At 50.5% G+C, this 21,468-nt stretch overlaps 1 protein-coding gene across 4 annotated transcripts in view; it reads left to right on the forward strand.

Annotated features, from left to right (window-relative positions):
- Sdk1 (sidekick cell adhesion molecule 1) overlaps positions 1 to 9,567 on the forward strand; it is a 551,006-nt gene extending 541,439 nt beyond the window's left edge. For 2 of the 4 annotated variants that reach the window (XM_010642820.2, XM_010642821.3), the window contains one exon: positions 6,171 to 9,567. In XM_010642820.2, the coding sequence (XP_010641122.1) occupies positions 6,171 to 6,425 (255 nt within the window). In that variant the 3' untranslated portion in view covers positions 6,426 to 9,567. The remainder of the gene's footprint in view (positions 1 to 6,170) is intronic. The other 2 variants (XM_010642816.2, XM_033764800.1) reach the window with 2 other exon arrangements.
- The last annotated feature ends 11,901 nt before the right edge of the window (positions 9,568 to 21,468 follow it).

Here is a 21,468-nt window from a genome sequence, read left to right on the forward strand (position 1 = left end):
CCCACCTTCTGGACTGCTGCTCCTAATGAACTGTTCCCCTGCAGGCGAGCTAGAGAGGGGCCACAGGGCCAGTGCTCTTGGCCTGCCACACCTGGATGGATTCTCATGCCTGCGAAAGAAGGCTGGAGCAGGGAACCCAGTTCTCCTGGCACAGGGCCCCTGCAACAGGGAGCTGGCTGGGCAGGGAGAATTAAACTAAGGCTCTGTCTTCCTGGCCACAGACTCCTGGAGTAGAGTTTCTGCCCCACTGAGCTGGTGAGGGAGGGGAATCACACTCATCTCATGGCCAGAGTTAGCTATTCTTAGTCAGATATAGATCTTTTTTTTTTTCTCATTGATCTTATTGGTACATTTTAGGTATACAACACAGTTACCTTCATCATTGGGATCTTGTACCTCTACATGACAGGTCTTGGTTCTCATTTTTTCCCCTTGTCCCTGCCCTCCCTTCAACCCCTCCTCCCCTCCCAATTTACAAACATTTTATTTCCATTTTTTTCATTTTCTCCTATTTTTTTTCTTTCCCTGATTATCTTTCCCCTACCCTTCCACTTTCCCTACACCTTTAGCCCTTTTCTTCCTATTTCACATTGTTAATAGATCTTCTTATATAAATCTTTCTCCATTTGCTATCTGCCTGTAGCACCATTTCTAAATACTTTACTTGGTTGTTTATAAAATAATTTTTGCCACTCAGGAGTCATCATTCGCCGGGGGAGAAGGTCCTCTGAGCCCTGCCTGCCGCCATTCTGAAAGTATCTCTTGCCTTTGTCAATAATAATTTACAGGGGCATTGGGAAAAACATAGGGTAAATTCTGATGTTTATTTTCCTAACTCTACACTTACAGAAACAGAGGCAACTTACAGAACAGAGAGAAAAGCCCTTAGGGAAGGGAGCAGGCGCCACAGGGAACAGACACAGGGTTGCTTGCCATTAGATTGAACCCGAAAGCCATATCCTCATCTAAAACCAGGCCTCACACAGGCCTGAGATGTAGGGTTAAGATGTTTATCCTCCCTGCAGGAGGTAACATAAAGATTTAAGCACAGGCTGGACAGAGTAGCACATGCCTATAGTCCTAGCATCCTGGGAAGCTGAGGTAAGAGGATCACAACTTCCAGGCCAGCCAGGGCAACTTAGTGACTTCACCACCCTGTCTCAAAATAAAAAATAAAAAGAACTGTGGATGTGGCTTCACACAGAGGCCCTGGGTTTAATCCCTAGTACCAAAAAAAACACATCAAAACACAAGAAGGCAGGTAGTGGGGCTAAAGTAATGGACACGCTTTGCCCTGGGCTCCAGTTCGCAGCTTAATACAGTGTGTGTGCAGGTTCAGACCACGGGAGGGTGAGTCTCCAGGCTCGTTCTCTTCTCCAGAGCCCAGAGGGTGAAGCGTCAGAAACCCACATGCGTCTCTACTAGAAGAGTTCTTATAAAAGGCTCATGTTCTCCCTGAGAAAACAGTGGTGCTGTGCTTTTCCCCCAGGGCATTTTTTACCATTTCTAGAAATATTACCAAGGCAAAAATTCTGCACACCAGCCCACCACACCAGCCTGCCTGATCAGAGCTGCTGAACGTTGTGCCACAGTGTCATGTGGCCAAGGCCATGGGCTCACACTGTCCCTCCTGTTAAAAATAAGAGGTTGTCACTGTTCCCTCTCATGGCTGCTATGAGTCTTCTCGGGGCTGATGTTCTAATCGCATGTTAAAAATGGCTTTTGAGGGCCGGGGATTTAGCTCAGTGGTGCCGCGGCCTGCCTTGCAAACACAAGGTCCTGAGTTCCATCTCCAGTACCAAAAAAAAAGCTTTTGAAATCCAAAGAAGTGCTTTTCAGAATCCCTCCAGCTCCAACCAATTTAGACCACCTGCCCCACCCCAAACCTAATTTACTCCCTAATGACGCTCCCGTCTTTCATCTGCCACAGACCCCATGTGCTGAGATGGTCTCTTGTAGTTGGTGGTCCAGCATGGGCACCTTTGGGAACTCGCAGTCTGATGCCACATCTAATCACATTCCTCCCTTCCATGGTTTCCTGGGAAACCAGTGCACACCACAACTTCACAGCATGGAGGAAACTTAACAAAAAGACCCTGGAGTATTTCCTTTTTGTCAATAATTCTCACTCACTATAACACATCCCCATTAAAAAATGTCATATAAATGATAAAGAGCTGGTGGCAGAGGGACGGTGTTTTAATGCCATCCTTCACCAGGAACCAGTACAAGGTCTGCCAGGACCCAGATGCATGACTTTCAGCTCCATCTCTGGTGACATCTGTCATACAACCCTGGGTACTTTCTTACTCTTCCTGCCCAAATGAAAAGCAAGAAATGAAAGAAGCCTCAGTCTCCTGTGTGACCTTTTTTCTACACAATGGTTTTGCTCTGTGGTTGGCTTTTGGAGCTAGTTGGCCAGGTCATGGATGGGGTTCTGTAGGCTCCCACTTCCCACTGTGCCTCTATACTGAAAATCCTGCCTTCTTAGATACACAGGGATGACTCCCAGGCGAGGCGCTGATTGGTTCAGCACAAGTCACATGTTCTATGAACCACCCCTATGAGGGGTGAGCCATTCAGTCCATGGGGCAGAGGCATGGCTTCCTTCACCAGATACCAGCACTAGGACGTCACTGTGTGCCAGGCAAGCCCCACCAACTTGTGCCTCCCGCCAGGACCCTCCCCGGCACCCACATTTGTCACAGCCTCCTTTCTGGATACTATAGCATGCTTAGACATTTGGCTGATGAAATACATAGTGATGTGCCTAAGGAGTCTTGAATAAAGTGGCATTTTATTAATTACATACATACGTGTGTGGATGCAGGACATAAGAGTATTTCCATTTTCTAAGCAGTCCAGGCCGCACTCTTAGAAATGCAGACTCCTGGGAGAGCACAGCAGTCCACTGTAGCCCACCCTGGGTCTACCTGCTAGGAACCCACTTCCCTGTGGCCTTACCACTGCAGGGGGAAGGGTGAACAAGGGTCTTAGGAGGGCAGAGAGAGGCCCAAAGACATCAGGTGGATGCCAGGTATATCAGGGAGTGGGTCACTGAGGTGGAATTGAAAGCACAAGGTCCCACTGAATCTGATGGCTCATCTGCCTCTCAGAGACGTGACCCAAGACCCACTCCCATAAATGCCGTCTCCTGGCCATTTATTGAGCAGGCAGGTGCCCCCTCTCTATTCCGTGGAAGGCTCTATTCCTGATTGCTTTGGCTGAGATACCTGCATGACTGTGGCCCCAGGGTGGCCGTGCTTGTGTGGCCTGAGAAAGCCACTTGGATTTGTAGATCTCGATTCCTTCAGCCCCACATTGAGGAGACTGAATTCAGTGGCTGCTTCTCACTTTTCTCCATGGATGTGTGGACGTTGAACAGGGGGCCCCCAGTACCTGAGGGTAACTGGAACCCTGCTTTGTGAACTGTGGAGCAGAGCTGCCCTCCTATTCCTCACCCTTTTCAACATTTCCTTCTTTTCCCTCCACCTCTGCTGATTCACAATCACAGTCGGTGTCTGAGACTGGGAGGCTCAGGTCAGGGCTGACAATATGGAGTCGGTCCAAGCTTCTCTTGGTCATCTGTCCCTTTTCTTCCCCATCTTACTTTACGCAGAGCTTTGTCTCCTAATCCACATGAGGGCCGCTGGAAAACAGAGGAGGAGGATGTTAACAGTCACAGGCATGGGCCCCTGATCTCTCAGTGGAAGCCTTGAGGCCAAAGCAGAGCTTTGTCTCCTAATCCACATGAGGGCCGCTGGAAAACAGGAGGAGGATGTTAACAGTCACAGGCATGGGCCCCTGATCTCTCAGTGGAAGCCTTGAGGCCAAGCATATTTCAGAAGTCAGTCGAGTGCAGGTTGGGACCTGGCCACACCAGGTGGCCCTGCAGTGGGCCGGCCGTGATCAAACACATGAGTATTTCTTTAGCAAAACACAACTGTTCACCAGAAAAGCTTTTGATTTTCAGAGCATCGTGGCTTTAGGATCATGGGTCAGAGTCAGAATTTGGCTGGGTTCAACTAATGTGGAGGAGTCACCTGGAGCTGGAACGAGCACCTCTATGCAGAGGGTTCTGAGCTTGGCAGTGACACCAGCTGTCCTGGCCCGCTTCCTTTCTTCCTTCATGGTCGCAGATGAGGCCTGCATCGCAGTGCCATCAGGAGGCTGCAGAGCTCCTGGGCTAATCTGGAGCGTAGTGAGTGTTCATTAAGACAGAGCCTCCAAGATGTGTGTTCCCATGATCAGGTCACAGAGACTGGGCCTCTGCTCCTGGGATGTGGTTTCAGCCCCACATTTATGGACCTCTGACGGTAAAAACACAGGAGAGCAGCTATGCTTAACTGCCACAGCACAAGCAGGCCACATTGGTCTCCTCAGAAGCCCCAACACTGACTTGCCATCACTTCCAGGTGACTCTTCTGATTGGAGTGCAGTTTTCAGTCTTTCTGAAACTGTCAGGAGGTTGTGGCTCTGCCTTGTGTTCCCCAGGGGCTCTGGTGTGGGCTTCTATAGACCCCAGGGCAGGAGACTCATTCAGTCAGTGCATCCTGCAAGATGGAGGAGGGTGACTCACCCTGGGCTTGCAGGCCTCTCCAGCCTGGGAGACTCAGATGAGCAGCCCCCAGGAACAGCACTCCTAGCATCCAGGAGCTTCCTGTCCTCTGTGTGAAATGGGGAAGGCAGCAGCTTCCAGTCCACAGCTCCACTGAGAAGAAGCGGGTCCCATCCCCCTGCAGCAGGAGCTCTTCCTCCTGAGAGTATTTACCATCTGGATGACATGAAATGACAGGGCCATGGCCTCCCCACTCACCCCCACATCCATACAACAGCCGTGGTGGCCCAGCAGCTCCTCACCTGGCCACTGAGAGCTTTTTTTTTTTTTTTTTTTTTTTTTCTTTTTTTGTGGAGGTACTGGCAATTCACACTGAACTATATCCCCAGCCCTTTTTTATTTTGAGAAAAGATTTCACTAAGTTGCTGAGTTCACCAAGCTGGTCTCAAACTTGAAACCCTCCTGCCTCAGCTTCCCAAAGTGCTGTGATTACAGGCGTGCACCACCACAGCAGCTCTCTGGGAGGTTCTAAAGCAGACATATCCCTAGCCTCTGGCCACACCAGAACCTGCCCTCGGGACTGCTGTGATCCCTAGACCCGGGTGGGCTGCCCACCCTCACCATCTACTGGGGAAAGAAAGACAGTGGGACTGAGCCCTCAAGAGATGGGGCCCTGGGGTGCAGGGAGGAGGCACACCCTTTGGAGACCCCATGACAGGTACATAAGGAATAGAACAGGATACCGTGTGTCCCCAGGATGGGTCCTCTCATCCTGGCAGGGACTTGGAGGAAAAGCACTGGGTCACGCTTCCCTGCTCCCTCCTTGAATTTGACAGGCAGGCCAGCCACCCCGGGGCAAGTGTCGGGGACTTATCTGCAGCATTGTGGGCCTCTGCCACCCACTGTCCCCAGTGCTGGGCTCCATCCCTGCCAGGTGGCTCCTGAGGAACTCAGGAAGCCACAGAGCCCCCAGGTGAGAGGCCCAGGCAGGGATGAGGCACTGGTCAGAGAAACTAGGAGCTCCTCCCACCTCAGGAGACCCTCCACCTTCTGCTTTAATGCTTCCTCTAACAACCCAAACGACCATAAAATAATTTTGCTTTAAGAAAATGAGCTTTGAAAATGTGGATTAAATCTTTTTGGTGGAAGCTGCTGGCTTACTTTATAAAAGAGCAGAGACCTGATCAAGACAGGTCCTCAGAGGCCCCCAGGATGCCCAGGCAGCTTTCCTGCCAGACCTGAAGGGTAAGGGGCCTTTAGTGCTGGAAATTTCCCGAGCTTCCATTCTCAGTGCCCCGCCAGAGTCTCCATGGGTGTGATGCCGTCCGGAGGTGAGGCCTCCCTGCCTCCATGCAGCTGGAGAGCCCGTTTTCTCTGGTCCACAGCAGTGCCTCAGTTTCCCTTCCTGTTCCGAGTGTGTTTCTGGGCTCTGCTCCCCGTGAGCCACATAGACCGCTCCTGGGGTTTCTAGGTCTGGGAACAGAAGGCTGGAAGCCCGTGACAAGCTGACCACCCCCATCTTGGGTGAGCTGCTGGCTTAACCCCGCAGTCTCCCCTACTTCCTGCTCGGTGCTGGTGTCACCCCCTCCACTCACACGTTGCTCTCCTGCAGGCCTCGGACTCGGACTATGAGGACACGCTGCCCAAACACTCCTTTGTCAACCACTACATGAGCGACCCCACCTACTACAACTCCTGGAAGCGGAGGCCCCCGGCCGCGGCACCGCTCAGGTACGAGGCGGTAGCAGGGGCCGAGACAGGTCAGCACCCACCCCCGGTCATCACCACTCAGAGCGCGGGTGGCGTCTACACCCCGGCAGGCCCCGGCACCCGCACCCCCCTCACCGGCTTCTCCTCCTTCGTGTGACATCATGCCGTGCCGAGGCCGGGCAGATGGATGCGGACCTTCCTGAATCTATTTTTGTTAAGAAAACCAACTCCAGGAACTGAGCTGAGGTTTTGTTAAAAAAAAAAAATTCTGATATAAAATTTTACCTACTTGTGAACACTAGGTTTCAGTTAGGAAGGTTTTGTTTTGTTTTGGTTTGGTTTTAATGGCTTTTTGTAACACCACTACAGAAAGCAGGGCTCTATGTTTTCTTTTCTTTTTAAGAGAAGGTTTGTCCCTGGTGCAGTGGCTCAGCAGCGCCCAGCCCTGGGCTTCTCATCCTCCAAGCCAGCAGAGGTGACAAGGGACAGGAGGTGGGGTCCTCGGAATGGAGTCCTGGGCCTGCTCCATCTCTACCTCCTCTTCTGAGAACCAGCTCTGTCCTCGGACAACTTGGGCTCCTGGCTGCTGGCTCACTTGCTCATGGGGTATAGTGAGCAGGCGCTTTGACCTGGGCTCAGCTCAACTTTGTGACCCAACTCAGTTCCTAAATGTTCTCACCCAGCAGTTTCTAGGCAAGGAATCAGCTTTAAGGGGTGGGGGGTGGTGAGCAACTGGAAGGTGGTGTCCTCTACCCTGCCCAGGCTCCGCTTGGCTTCTGTCATTCAGGTGGTGAAATATTCAGGGCTTTCCTTTCTTCCCTTCTTTCTTTCAAGTTGACCGAGCAGGAACAGGACCCCACACACACACACCTCACTCCCGGGCCAGCCAGGTCCTTCAGTGAACTTCCCATGACACAGCACACGGCCCACCCCACTGACAGAGAAGTGAGCCAGTGTTCACAGAGTTGCTTGTTATGTAGGAAGTGTGCATTGTTAACCAGAGTATTTTTTAAATCTTTTTATCTTTTTTTAAACTATGTCACATGAAATGAATGCGTCTTTGCTGTCTCCAGGTGCCTTTTTATTAATTGTTCAGCTTTGTACGTGGGAAAAACGAGAAGCAACCGTGTCTCCAAATAAAGCAAAACAACTCTGAGACCCAGCCCTGTGTCACCTCGTGCACCCTGGGCCACCTGTGCACCTGGGGAGACGGTCCTTCCGTTTGTCCCCTTGCTCTTGCCGGCTGCCCCTGCTTCTGACTAGCAGTGCTGCTGCTCCCACCCTAATCCAAGGCCAGCTTGTAGCCTTAACAGGTTTTCTGGGAACAGTTTTTCTTTAATTGTCGCTGTTTTAATTTTTTTAGCTAACTGAAAATAGTGCAGACTGCTTTGGAATACTTAAGAGTTCAGACCCCAGCAGTGCCTCTGGCCTTTGCCATTATTTTTGTGACAGATGGCTGAGTCAGCTCCTCAGCCAGAGCCCAGGTGTGGATGGAAGTGAGCAGAGACTGCTGGTACCAGGCGGCACGAGCACCCCACCTCCCACCTGTCTGTGACACGTGACGCTGGAGACCCTCTGTCAGTACCCAGAGCACAGCAGGGTGAGGTGGGCACTGTCCTCCCAGGGACCTCAGTGTCCTGAGGGTGGGGACTTGCTAGGCCATCGCCTAGCTGGTGCCCGCAGGAGGCCAGTTCCACGGCCTCGCGTGGGCCACGGAGTGGATATTGTCTCGGTTCCTTGCTCTCAGAGTTCCCGGGAGTGGCCCCAGGAGACCAAGCAAAGGTTGATGTGAGGCGAAAACCCTTTCCAGCTTCTCCAAAATCGAAGGTGTAAAGAGTCCTCTCTCCCTTCTTCCTTCTGCCCTCCCTGTCTTCCTTCGTTTTCTGAATGGAAGGGGAAATATTCTAAACCAAAAATCCTAGATGTTCTGCCCAAAGCCACTTCCACATGAGAATCACCATCCACAGTCCACAGGGGATGAGGGGACAGCTTTGGTGGACAAAGCTGCCTCCTCCCTGTCACCCCAAAGAGCCGGGGAGTGGACAGGAGACCACAGCGCAGCCACGTGCGCTTCAGGAAAAAAAGGCTCCGCAGAGGTCTGGGCCACCACCGTGCACTTTTGCTCTTAAGCCATAAGGAAATTGCTTTAATGAATGGGACAGCCCAGCATGCCTTGGCCTGAGGTATGATTTGGCTCTTGGTTTCTCATGACAACAATGTGGCCCTTTTTTTCAGACTCATATTCCCTGTGCTCTCAGTAAACTTTTTGTCACACACAGTGGTCTTTTGAAGCTGGCCCCGTGGCTGCTGACAGACAGTTGTCACTGGCTGCAGTCCAGCCTGTCACGCTGAGAAACTCTGTCCCAAATAAGTCACCTGTATCCAAGGAGCATGGCCAGAGCCTCCAGTTAGCTTTCTGCCCTTGGAGCAGAGTGGGCACTGAGGTCTGCTCAGCCCTCACCTCCTGCCTCTAGGAGAATAAGGATGTGGACACTGGCTTGGAACCGCTGTTCTGACCACAGGACAAGTAACAGTTCCATAATTGAGGTGAGCTGTGGGTGTTCTTGCTGTCTGTTTGTAGAGCTGAAAGCTAGCCCTGCAGGAGCTTTGGAACCAGCAGCCGTCATCTCCCCATGGAAGCTGCACCGTGCCTAAGGTTAGGCTTGCGCTGTGAAGCGCACTTCCCTTCCCAGAGCACACGGCCATGCCCAGAGGGGTCTCTCCGTGTACACTGCTCCAGGTTGCCCCTCTACATCTCTCCCCTCCCCTCCCTGCTCGTCTTCCCCACCCCGGAGGGAGAAGACGAGGTGGAGGGTGGCAGTCTCTCCCTCACCAGCCCTGGGAGAACACACACCCAGTCCCGGCCACCGCCTGAGTGCACTGGCCACCCTCATGGATGGCACTTGTCGTCATAAAGGTCTTGCTCGATCTCTCCTGGTGTGAAGCATGTGCTGGTGTTGCATCGCAGTGTGGAGCATGGTTTTTCGTTTTACATGTTTTGGGCACACAACACAGCTGTCCCCGATGCACAGCTGTCCACGCACCCGGCAGGGGCACCTTCCGCTCTCGGAACCTACAAGGTCCAGGCAGAGGCAAGAACCGCATGAAATGCAGTGAGGTACTCATCTGCACTCAGTGCCACCTTCCCATTTAGAGAGCTCAGGGCAGGCCCGGATTTCCCCTGTAATATTGTCTGAAATTGTGCAGAAAACCAGATCTCATTTTAAAAGAAAGGGGGGGGGAACACAATTCAACAACTTGTAGGAAGGCAGAGGTGCTATGGTACAATTTTTAATAAAAATATTATTTTGTTCCTTAAATGCTTGTGATGTTCTTCAAGTATTGGTAGAATGACCCCAGAGTCCTTAGGAGCATTCCTGAATGCTAAGGCTGTAAATAGAAACCACTGAAACTTTCGAGCCATGCATACGCACGCACACACCCCTACCTGTGCCTTTTGTGAGGTAGACAGAGTCCACCCCAGTCAGGGGAGGTCAGAGGGAAGCCCCCACAAGAGCACCCTGGCCTTGTAGCAGGTGTTCCCGGAGCCAGCGCGCCCACCACTGAGCCTTCACAGGTGCCAGGGAGGGGAAGAATTGCTCATGATCAACCTTGGCCTTGATCAGGTGGAATGTGGAGCTTGAGCGAGCCGACCCCCCCCACCAGGGGCCTACACCAACTTGGGGAGCGCTCTGAGATGGGGGGAATGAGGCATGCATGGAGTTTTCCAAAGCATCTACCAACCCCATGCTTGCGAGAGCCACTGCCACCAGGAGAGGGTTTGGCTTCCCCACCACCTGTCACCCCCACCCAGGAGAGGCTAAAGAACCCAAAGCTGGGTCACACCCAGAGCAACTGAATCCAACCTTTGGGGATTGGACCCAGGCATCTGATTTGTTTGAGGATCCCTAGGTAACAGCCATGGAAGCCACGTTCAGAAAATATAGCTGCTGCCCACTGCAGAGAAGAGGCAGCAGAGAAGGGAGGGTCCTGGGTTCCAACCTTGCCAGCTTTGCCCTTTTGCTCCAGAAGCGGCCACTGTCACAGCTTTGCCCAGGCAAGACTGTGTCCCTTTTCTCTCTTTTCCCCTGCTATTGTCTGTTTGTGTCCCAGCCTCACTCCACGCTTAATTCGGAATTGAAACCTGAACATTTTCCACCGTCTCCAGCAGTTCAGAGATTTCAGCTATTACACACAGGGTCGATGACACTAAATAATTCTCTGTGTCGGGGTTCGTCCCACTTGTTAATCTACACATTTCCCACTAGGGCCCTGACAGGGAGCTAAAGTCAGGGGTACCGTTTTGAGGTGAAGCCCCTGGTCCCAATGAGCCAGCAGTCAGATGTGAGCCGACGGCTCCTGAACCTGGCTGCATCGTCTCCTACCTCCCCAGGTGCCACCGCTTTCACCTAAGATTCTCTGGGATCTCTGGGCAGTTAGCCCTGCATGCAGCACACGCTGCTATACAGCCCAGAGCTGCTGCTGGCCCGGCAGATGTGCTGGGACTCAGAAGACTACTTCCCATCATCCTCTGCTGAAAGAGGGAGAAAAGGCCTGGCTTGATCTGGCGTGTTCTGGGCAAAGCCTTGCTATTATTATTATTAATATTATTATTATTGAAAAGGTAATGGAAGACACTTTGAAATGCAGTCATTGCTTAGACTGGGAGTCTCCATGTCTTGTATGCTGATGAGAGGTAGAGAGCCGCACTGGGAGGGAAGTAACTTCCGTGTGGAAGTTCGGGTGCTGATCTGCATGTGTTCTTTGTGGATGTAAGGGGCAGAAATCTCCTACTCCACACCTGCTGGGAGAAGCCTTGGACTCCTGGGTATGGGTTCTGCGGGACCCTGTGGTCGCCTTCCTTGGCCAGAGCCTGGGGGACCCGCATCTCCAAGAAGTCAGGTTTCCTTAAAAGAAACTGGGATCCCAGGTCATCCTCTCCCTCCCAAAGAGCCTGGTCTACAGGGGGGCGGGGACCTAGGACCTCTAAGTGGTTCCATGGACACTGCCAGCCCTCAGCAAGGCCCCTCTGAGCCAGCAGAACCCAGAGACAAACTCCAGGCAGGGAGGGACCTTGATTGTGCTCAGGCTGCCTGTGTCCTGCTCCTCCCACCCAACGAACCGTCACTGCCTCCAGGTTGTCACCGCTACAGGCATCACGGTGGGATGGTCATGCTCACAGGCCAACAGGCAGCAGGCGCCCTCACCAGACAAGCGTGCCATGCAGACCAAGGGAGGCTGACAGAACCAGTGCTGCCCTGCACTGGAGTGTGAATGCAGAGCAATCGGGGCTTTCTTGTGCCTTCTCTGAGGTCCCTGGCTCTCACTTCCTGCTTCCTGTCCCCTTGTCCAGCTCTGGAAATCCCCATAAACTCCTTTTGCTGAACTTGTCCTGAGACTCTCCACCCATGTGTAATTGGAGAATCTGCTTCATGCACTTCAAGGAGCCCCCACCACAGGACTGGGCTCGGGTGCTGCCTGGGCATCTGCCCCCCCATGGCCAAGCTATTGAGACACGGAGACAGCAGCTGGAAGTGCCCATTAGCTCTCAGAGCAGCAGTCTCGTCCCTCACCCTGGGCCCAGGCTCGGGAGAAGAAGCACACAGCAGCTTTTTCCCAGCTGAATATCCAGCACCTGCCCAGGCAGGGGATTGCTCACAGTGTACTGCGGGCATAACCTTACACAGCCAGCTGCACAGGCAGCATCTCCAAGACAAAAAATGCCATGAATACCATGAGCTCTTTCTAAATGGCCCAGCCAGGCAGATACTCAGCCTCTGCTGTGTCACACAGCAAGAATATTTGGGGTTGATTCAGGGAAATGCTAACAGAGCAGGTGCCCCCCACACACACACCTGTGTGTGCTCCTTCTCCACCATGGCCTCTCCCTAACCCCAGAAGAGAGGCAATGCATTGTCACCCTGTCCCCCAGCAGATCTAGAGCCCTCACATCAAGCTATATCCCACTTGTAGGAAAGAGGACCCTGGAGGACATCTGGCCTCAACCATGTGACCCATGTGCCATGGCAGGGGGCACCCACAGTGCCAAGAAAACTGCAGAGCTGGCCCTGGTTTTGAGTTAGGTGGCAAGGTTCTAGGATACTTCCCAAGGAAATCCAAACACAAGCAGTGGTCTCCAGCTCCTGCTGAATTCACACTTAGCCTTCAGTAGCCTGGTTTGGCTGTGGAATGGAACTGTTCTGATATTTTATGTGGGAGCCTCAGAGGCTTTTTCAAGCCTCCTGATTCAACAGTCCATTTTTCTAAAATAGTTGGTGCACCAGACGCTTATTTCAAAATGATTTGAACACATCCATGGCTTAGCCTGTACAACGACCTCAGAATTTGCCAAAAATTCTTTCCCTTTAATGGCTAAGTCAATTAACAGCCAGCATGGCAAAAATTCCAAGCTGTTAATTCTGGGCTCTGTGGTCCTAAAATGTCCTGCTTCTCCTCAGATAAGACAATATTCTGCAGTCATTAAGCAAATCACTACATTATAGGGTTGAATTTGATCCAGACTCAAATATTTTAATAAAAAAGAAAAGTCTCATTTGTGAAGCATCTTGAAAATGCCTACTTCCGTGGGATTCTGCGGCCACTCTGGGCTTCTTGGTGAGTCCCCAGCAGGGGCCAGGAGAATTCCCACTCACTGGGCGGAGCCCCAGGTGTGCACTGGACCATCCTCGCCTCTCTGTGACTTAAAGGATATTTTTCAAGAATGTTGAGTGCTGGAGAATTATAGAACTGGGCTTGCCAGAGAGATGAGGTCTGAGAGAAACTGGGCGGAAATCAAACCAGCCCCTGAGGAAGTCCAGAAGAGTCCATCTTTTCTTCTAGCTTCTGCTCACCAGTATGTCCTTTGGTGCAGTCCCATGCACCGGGGGCTTCCAGGGAGGCAAGAATGCAGATGCCACCTGCCTTGCAAGCTGCACATGACCAGATGCTGGGTTCTGGCAGGGGTGCTGCAGGGCTGCCAGCATGATAAAAGGTCACTCCACCAAGGAGGCGTAACAATGCTAAATGTGTATGCATCCAAAACCCTCAACTGAGGATGAGGGCTTTAGTTCAGTGGTGCCTCTGCCTGCTTCACAAGTACAAGGTCCCGAGTTCAAACCCTGGTACCAAAAAAAAAAAAAAAAAAAAAAAAGAGGCTTTAGTTCAGTGGTGCCTCTGCCTGCTTCACAAGCACAAGGTCCCGAGTTCAAACCCTGGTACCAAAAAAAAAAAAAAATGTCAAGCAAAAGTGAATAAGAACTAAAAAGAAAAACAGACAAGTCTACAATTTGTAGTTGTAAATTTCAACACCTCTCACAATAAATAACAGACTGACTGGACCAAGAAAAAGTTAGCAAGGTTAAAAAAAAAAGCCATAAAACCACAAGCCAGTAGGATCGACATCTATAGCAAACTCCATCCAACTGAACAGCAGAATACACATTTTTTCCAAGTACCTAGGGACCATTATCCAAGATGGATCATATTCTGACAAACCTTGGTATGTTTAGATGAACTGAAATTGTGTTCTCTGCACAAAATGGAATCAACCCGCAAAGCAGTAATAGGAAGATAACAGGAAATTCCCCAAACATTTGCAATATTTAGAAAATTCTATATGCTCCATGGATCCAAGAGAAAATCTTAGGGAAATAAATTACATATTACTAAATGGAAATGAAAAATACAAGTCAATTGTTTGGTTGAAACTTAGAGAGTTCTGGAGGTAAATTTATAGCACTAAATACATTGTAAGAGAGGAAAAGTCTCAGACCAATAATCTAAGCACTTACCTCAAGAAATTAGAAGAACAAAATGAAATCCAAGAAAGGAGAAGGAAACCAATAATAAATATCAGAGCAGAAATCAGTGAAATTTCTTGTTTTTTTGTTTGTTTGTTTGTTTTGTTTTGGGGGGGTTTTTTTGTTTTCGGGTTTTTGTTTTTTGGTACTGAGGATCTAACTCGAGTCCTTGTGCTTGCAAGAGTTTTGTTTTGGGGGGGGTTTTTGTTTTCGGGTTTTTGTTTTTTGGTACTGAGGATCTAACTCGAGTCCTTGTGCTTGCAAGGCAGGCGGCAGAACCACTGAGCTAAATCCCTGATCCATTGGAAATCAGTGAAATTTAAAAGAAAAAATTATAGAGGAAAATCAACAGAACAGAAAGCTAATTCTTTGAAAAGGTTAAGAAAATTGACAAACCTCTAGCACGACTGACAAAAAATAGAAAAGATGCAAGAGTCATGAATGAGGCTGGGTCAATCACCTGCAGAAAGGCAAACTGCTCTGAACTGTGGATTTCAGGCCTCAAGTGAGGTCCACTGCTGGGGTGTAGGTGTGGTTTAATTGACCCCCAACCCGGGTCAAATCTAATCCCCATTCTGAGGGATTAGGAGGGTGAAAACTTGATTTTTGTGACCTTTGGGAGGAGGTTGGGATTAGATGAAGTCATCAGGGTGGAGACCCTGACCCTGAGTCCTGCTAGTTTACAAGAAGGAGGGTATATACACACGCACGGTCACACACAGATGCTCCTTTCTCTGACTGTGGGATGCTCCGTGCTGTATTAAGATTCTGCCAGCACCAAGTGAGGCCCTTGGACCTGGCCTCTGCAGAGCTGTGAGCCCAAATAACCCTTTTCTCTTTATAAAGTCACCTGCCTCCACGATTACAGGAATGAAAAGCTGAGATAGATTTGCGTGTTCCTACCTTGCTAATGTCTAGAAAAAAAAGCCAGTAGCAGTTAATCCCCTTAATGTGAAAGACTGAAAGCTTCTTTCTGAAACTGGAGCAGAGACAAGAAGTTTCCTCTCACCACAGCCGTTCAACATAGCTCTGGAAGTACTGTGTCAAAAATGAAAGCAATCCATTGGGAAGGAAGAAATAAACCCATCCTCATTTGTAGAAAACGTGATGGTCTGTATAGAAAACCTTGAAGAATCCACCCCAGAAAATGTAGAACAAATAAGTAAGTTCAGCAAGGTCTCTGCGTATGATATTCTAAGTATTAGCATCAAACTAAAACCTTCAATTTGGCCAGATTTTCTCTCTGAGCTTCCCTTTCAGGCAAAAGGAGGCAGTTGATAGCAAAATAAATTCATTGTTGGGATTTAGAAGGAAAAAATGGTCTTCCAGAGCAGACAGCAGAGGTGGACTAGAGCCACCTTACCACTTCACAGCTGTAAGAGTCTGTCCTGCCCACCTCGTCCCTGCTTCACAGTCAGGGATAACATAGTATAGCCAGAAGCTGGCCCCAGAGAACAGTTGCCACCACAGTCCTTGGTGAAGACACCAGTCTGCACTCATTCCTATGGAGAGCCAGTTGTGAAATGCTGACCACTGTCCCCTCCTCCTCTCTGTCCAGAATGTGAACCACTTTTTTCTTGGATAGGGTCCTTGCTCAATCTCGCACGATCCGTAGGTCCTAGAAAGGTTTATGCTCCTAGACTGGACTCAGCCAAGCAGGAAAGCCAGTTCACACTTCTGAAACAGATGAAGAACTACAATGTAACAACGATCTTGTTCTCACTCCATTCAGATTATCAGCACTTCCTTTCCTCTTTTAATAACCTGACGCCAGCCTTGGTCAGTGCGCTGGTGCATGGAGGTTTTATCTTAGATGCCCAAATGCCTGTTTTGGGCCACTGGTCACCCAGTGATGAGTGTCTGTCCAATGGCTGTCACTGCACTCCTCATGTCTCCAGCACCAAGCCCCACGGAGACTTTCTGATGCAAAACACAGGCGAGGTGGGGGTTGAGAGGGAAGCTGTGGACAAGATGCAGCCGGTGTGGCCACAGAGCACAAGGGAACTGGAGCAACAGCAAAGAAGGGCTTTGGATCCTGGACCCCAGGAGTGAATCGTCGGGACTTTCTTCCCCCACTCCGACTCTTTTCTGTCATACTAGAGATTGAACCCAAGACCTTCACACTGAGCTACACCTCCTGTTTATTTTGAAACAGGGTTTCAGTAAGTCACTAGATTGTCCAAGCTGGGCTTGAACTTGCGATCCTCCAGCCTCAGCCTCCCACAGTCCTGCATTACAAGCATTGGTCACCACCACACTCAGCTTCTCTCCCTCTCTTTGTAGCTGATACCATGAAGCCAGCCACATCTGCTCGCCTTTCCCCGGTCCCGCATGTCGTTAGCATGAGCTAAAGAGCCCAGCGCACAAATGAGGTTAGAACAGGTATAAAAATATGGGAAGATTTTACTATCGCTGGAATGATGAGCTGAGGCCAAGCCTGAGGCATCCCTTGCTGCCCGCACCTGCAGTCCAGGGGAGTGCAGAGGCAGATCTGGCTCTGAAGTGCAGGCTGAGGGCTTTGAGTTTCAGGGAGACTGAGGGAGGGACAGCTCCAGCCTGGTCCTCACTCGCATGCAAATCCTCCCTGTCCACCTGAGCGCAGCCTTTGACTGGGGATAAATGCAAGCACTTCCCTTGGAGTGGCGTGGGGGAGATGAGAGGAGGGCTGAGTGCACCCAGGGGCAGGTGGGGCATCCTCAAAGGAGTCAAGGACTGCAGAGCCGAGAGGCCAGATGGGAGCGACAAGTCGTCCGAAGGGGGCCTCTTTCCGGCCTCAGCTCCAGTCAAGTCAGAAAGGAGGGGAACGTTTAGACAGGACTTTGCATGTGCTCTGCTTAATTTCCTTCCGCTCAGTGAGCATGTGAGCTTTTCTGAGGGCCGCCCTAGGACCTCAGATTCAATGCCGACCGACCTTCTCAGTCTGGCTTCATCTTTTCTGTATAGAACATCCATGCCAGGAAAGGAGTCTGCCGGCTGAGGGCTTCACCCCGCTGCCCCACCTGCACACTCCTGCTGATGGTTCAAGGCCTTTGCCCACCCCCTCCCCCATTTTCTGAATGGTAAAACCAGGCTGACTTGCTTAGGGCCCTAAAACACAGGGTTTTGTTTTTAGAAACTAAATAAATCTACATATATCCAATCTCCAAAACACATCTTGTTCAATGAGGCTTCAAGGAGAGAATGTTTTGCTCCGGAATACTGATGCTGGGCAGTTTCCCTCGGAGCGGGAGGATGATGTTACAGCTTTCAGTGAGGGGAGACCGGCAGACAAGGACAAGGCCCTGGATGTTTTCATGATGTGTAGTTCTGCTTTGAGAAACAGATGTCATGATAAGAATAACTCAAAGGATCCAGCTCTGGCTTCTCCAAGCAAACAGAAGTTCTTTCCCAGTGAAGGACTGGAATGCAATCGCTACAGTGGTCCCCAGCCTGTGGCACTACTGGGAGGTGGTGGAAGCACTAGCAGGTGGGGCCAGGTGGGAGGAAGTGGGGTCACTGGGGGGGCACGGCCTTTAAAAGGAGCCTGTGCCCTGGCCCATTCCCGTCTCACTACTTAACGACTACCATGATGTGGGCAGCTTGGCTCCACCTCACACGCCCTGCCATGATGCACTGAGCCGCCACAGGCCCAGAGTGACAGAGCAGAGGGACCCTGGGCAGAAAGCTCTGAAACCCTGAGCCCCAGTAATCTTTCTTTTAAGTTGATTATCTTAGGTATTTTGTCACAGCAGTGGAAAGCTGACACAACAGTTCAGCTCATTACCTGAATTGTCCTCTCTTTCAGTTTGATGATGATTGTTAGTTATTATCTAAAACCACTTCGACTATGGTATATATACCCCATATTCAGTAAACCACACATGTCTGGGGTATGCAGTTCCGTTAATTTTACACGCTTCTCCCATGTACCATCAAACAAATCAAGATGTAGACATTTCTAGCTTCTTCTAAAAGGTTCCTTCTGCTTCTTCCAACTTTTCCTCAACCCCACCCCAATGGTTGTATCGATACAGTTCTCAGCATTGCCTACTTTCGCATTGCAGACTCCTGTGAAACCTGTGGTCCTGTCCTAGGCACCCTGGGTTTCTGCACCCCCCACCCCTGCCCAGCACTGTGCTATGAGATCTGCCCTCAGTGTGGCGCTGCAGCCCATCTGCTCCATGGCTGGCATTTCACACTGTGCACGTACCAGACTTTATCCTCCTGTTCTACCATGGATGGTATTGGGGGCTTCCCAGTTTGGCACAATTGTGATTAAAATTGCTACGAACATTCTTGCACCTATCTTTGTGGACATATGCCATCAATTTTCTTGCATGTACATGCAGGAGGGAAACCACTGGGCCACAGGGAGTAGCTTTACTAGAAGCTTCAGCACTGCTTCCCAAATGCCAAATGCCACCCTGCACCCCCAAGGCATGGGGTGTGTGTGGCAGATGCTCCTCATCTTGCAGGTGTCCCATCTGCCACCGCTCTGGCAGGCAGGTGGCACCCGCCTCTGGTGATCTTAGGCTGCATTTCCCTAGTAGCTGGCAGTGTTTGCCATGCTCTTGTTCTCCTCCATATTGGCGTTCTCCCCTTTATAGACCCAGCTCACATCTGCGCACTTCTGCAAACCCCTTCCAACATTGGCCCTTAGGACTCAGGCCTGCGCTCTCCTGTGTCTGTCAAAGAAGCAGCCAGCAGCAGCAGTGAATGGACCTCCATAGTCCCCCACTGGGTTCCCCAATGCCTACATCCACTGTGTAGAGCTGAGCACTGCATCCTCACAGTGTCTTCACACCCTGCACCTTGGGCTCTTGGCTTTGGATCCACCCCTGGTGTCTATACCTGCTGAGCTTGGAGCTCAGGCCTTGACTGGCAGATGGATTGTGAGATTATAGGATATTCTTGACCTCTTTTCTGCCTGTTTTATGAACTTAAATTTTAAATCATCTTTCCCAACTCAGGGTGGTTTGTTAGTTTGTTTGTCTTTATGGTACTGGAGATGAAATCCAGGGCCTTCACACTGAACTACATCCCAGCCCTTTTTGTTTTTTGCTTTTGGACAGGGCCTCCATAAGTTGCAGAGGCTGGACTCCAACTCATCATCCTCCTGCCTCAGCCTCCCAGAGTGCTGGGATTACAGGAGTGTGCCACTGTGCCTGGCTCCACTCAGGGTCTGGGACTGATGGTCATCGCAGCACCTCCTCTGCTGTGGACTCTGTTTCTACTGTGTCCGAGCTCCTCAGACTGCTGTGGGTACCACTTGAGGTCACACATGGGAGAGACATTTGTAAGCTTTGGGCAAAGACATAAAGACAATGCTCCAAATCATGAGGACAACATCCCCACATAGCACAGTGTGGCTTGACAGTAGTCAAACAGTGCAAACCCTCTCCACATAGTCCCAATGCATTCTGGCTTCTCTAGGCTCTCTGGCTCACACCCCTGGGAATAACAATTTGCCAAGTGAGTATCACAAATATATGTGTGTTTATTTATTTATGAAGCATTCCATGTACATTGTGTGAATATATTATGCACATAATAAAGCATGCCCCCTAAGTATTTTTTACAGGAAAAAATAAAAATCAAATAAAGGGAAGGTTTTTAAGACCTTTTTCTATAGCAGTAAGGTTTGTTTTTTTGTGTCCCCAGATGGGGCAGGCCGAGCTGTTTATGAGAGGTTCTTGGGTGAACAATGAGGGGCTTGGGAAAAGCATTTCATCAACAGCATTTCCATCTTGTTACTGCTGTTCAGTTCTTCCAGAATGTTCTCACTCCACTCTCACCCTCATCTTTCCAACTCCCCACTTGAGCCCTGTTATTTGGTCATCCTGACCACTCACCACACAACACGGGGCTCACAGGTGGCCCTTGTGGAGGGGCTTATGGTGGGCTCTGGGCTGATGCTGGCCTTGTGTGTGGGCTTTGCCTCCTGCTCCGATTTCTCCTCTGAAGATGGCAAGAGCTGCGGTGAGACCCTGTGAGACTCTCGTGGGGCAAAACAAGGGCTGTGAGGTCCCAGCATGGAGGACGTGGAAGCCCTGGACGGGCAATGGACACTCTTACATCCGCAGTCTCTTGTGTCCTAGTTCTCTGGCACGGGGCAGTTGGAGAATTTTCACATCTCTAATGTCTCCTCCTGTAATTTGGATGTGCCCCCCAGAGTTCACAGGCTGGAAATTTAACCCCAAATCCATCTATTGATGATATTTGGAACTGGGACTCTGCGGAGGTGAGCAAGGTTAGATGAGGTCAGGAGGGCGGTGCTGCCCTTGTGGCATTAGTGGCTTCATGAGGACAGGAAGAGACCTGCATCGGCACATTTCCTGTGTCTCACCACAGATGCCATCCACCAGGACACAGGAAGCCCCTTGTCAGATCCCCTTCGACTTCCCAGCCTCTGGAACCAAGAGCTAAGTGAAACTTGGTCCTTTATAGATTACCCAGTCTGCAGTATTAGTTACAGCCTCAGAACATGGACAGGACACCCGCCATCTAGAACCTCATGGGTCCCACACAGGGCTAAATCTGCTCTGGTCACCACACCACACATGAAGTCTCTGGGTGGTTTCTTTCCTCCCAATCCTTCCAGTGAGTTTCTCTGGCTTTGTATCACTGTTGGAAAGAAGAAAATGGCTCTTCTGACTGGACAGGAGTTAGAGCTCTTTGGGAATGTCACCCAGCATCTTGCGGGGAGCAACAAGTGAGTGGGAAGCCTCTTCCCCCAATGACGCCAGCATCCCCTGGCAGCATTGTCCAGATGTCAGCCTGGGTCAACAAGAGCTATACAATTCGTGATTTGCACGATGCTCTGAGCATTTGAGTTGAGAGCTGGCTGTAGGCTTTGTTTGGCCAGGTTGAGTTGCCACTGCTGGGAGCTGTTGGATAGATATTTGGTAGCCATATGTGCAGCATCACAGACCATCAGAGAAAGAAAAGGTTGTGTCAGCCCTAAAGTCCAGTGACCAGTGAGATGCTGTCTCATGCCAGCCACCCCTCACCCAGTGGAGGAGACTTTAGTGACCACAGAATGACACCCACGAAGATGAGGGACACTGACCTGACCTCACCTGTGTCCCACACCTTCTACACTGGAGATAGTTGTTTCAATGGCTCTGGGCAAGCAGAGGGGCCTCTGGGTGGACAACTCTGAATAACAGAAGTCATTTTCTTCTTGGCATCCAGCAAAAAGCACATTCAATAGCCACTTAATAAACACCCTCTTCTCCCATGGGAGGACCCATAAGATGACCCCAGAGATCAATGTGTGACATCCCAAAGGGATCACTAATGGTGATCCCCATCTGTGTTCCACACCATGATTCTGAGCCCAAGAAGTTCTGTCCTGAAAGGTGAGAGGGATAGACACTCTAATTTCCAGTAACTTGCAGGTGGGGTCATCATGCAACCTTT

The sequence above is a fragment of the Fukomys damarensis genome, unplaced genomic scaffold (assembly GCF_012274545.1).
Source record: "Fukomys damarensis isolate Sample0158 unplaced genomic scaffold, DMR_v1.0_HiC HiC_scaffold_17, whole genome shotgun sequence".
NCBI classification, from domain to species: domain Eukaryota; kingdom Metazoa; phylum Chordata; class Mammalia; order Rodentia; family Bathyergidae; genus Fukomys; species Fukomys damarensis.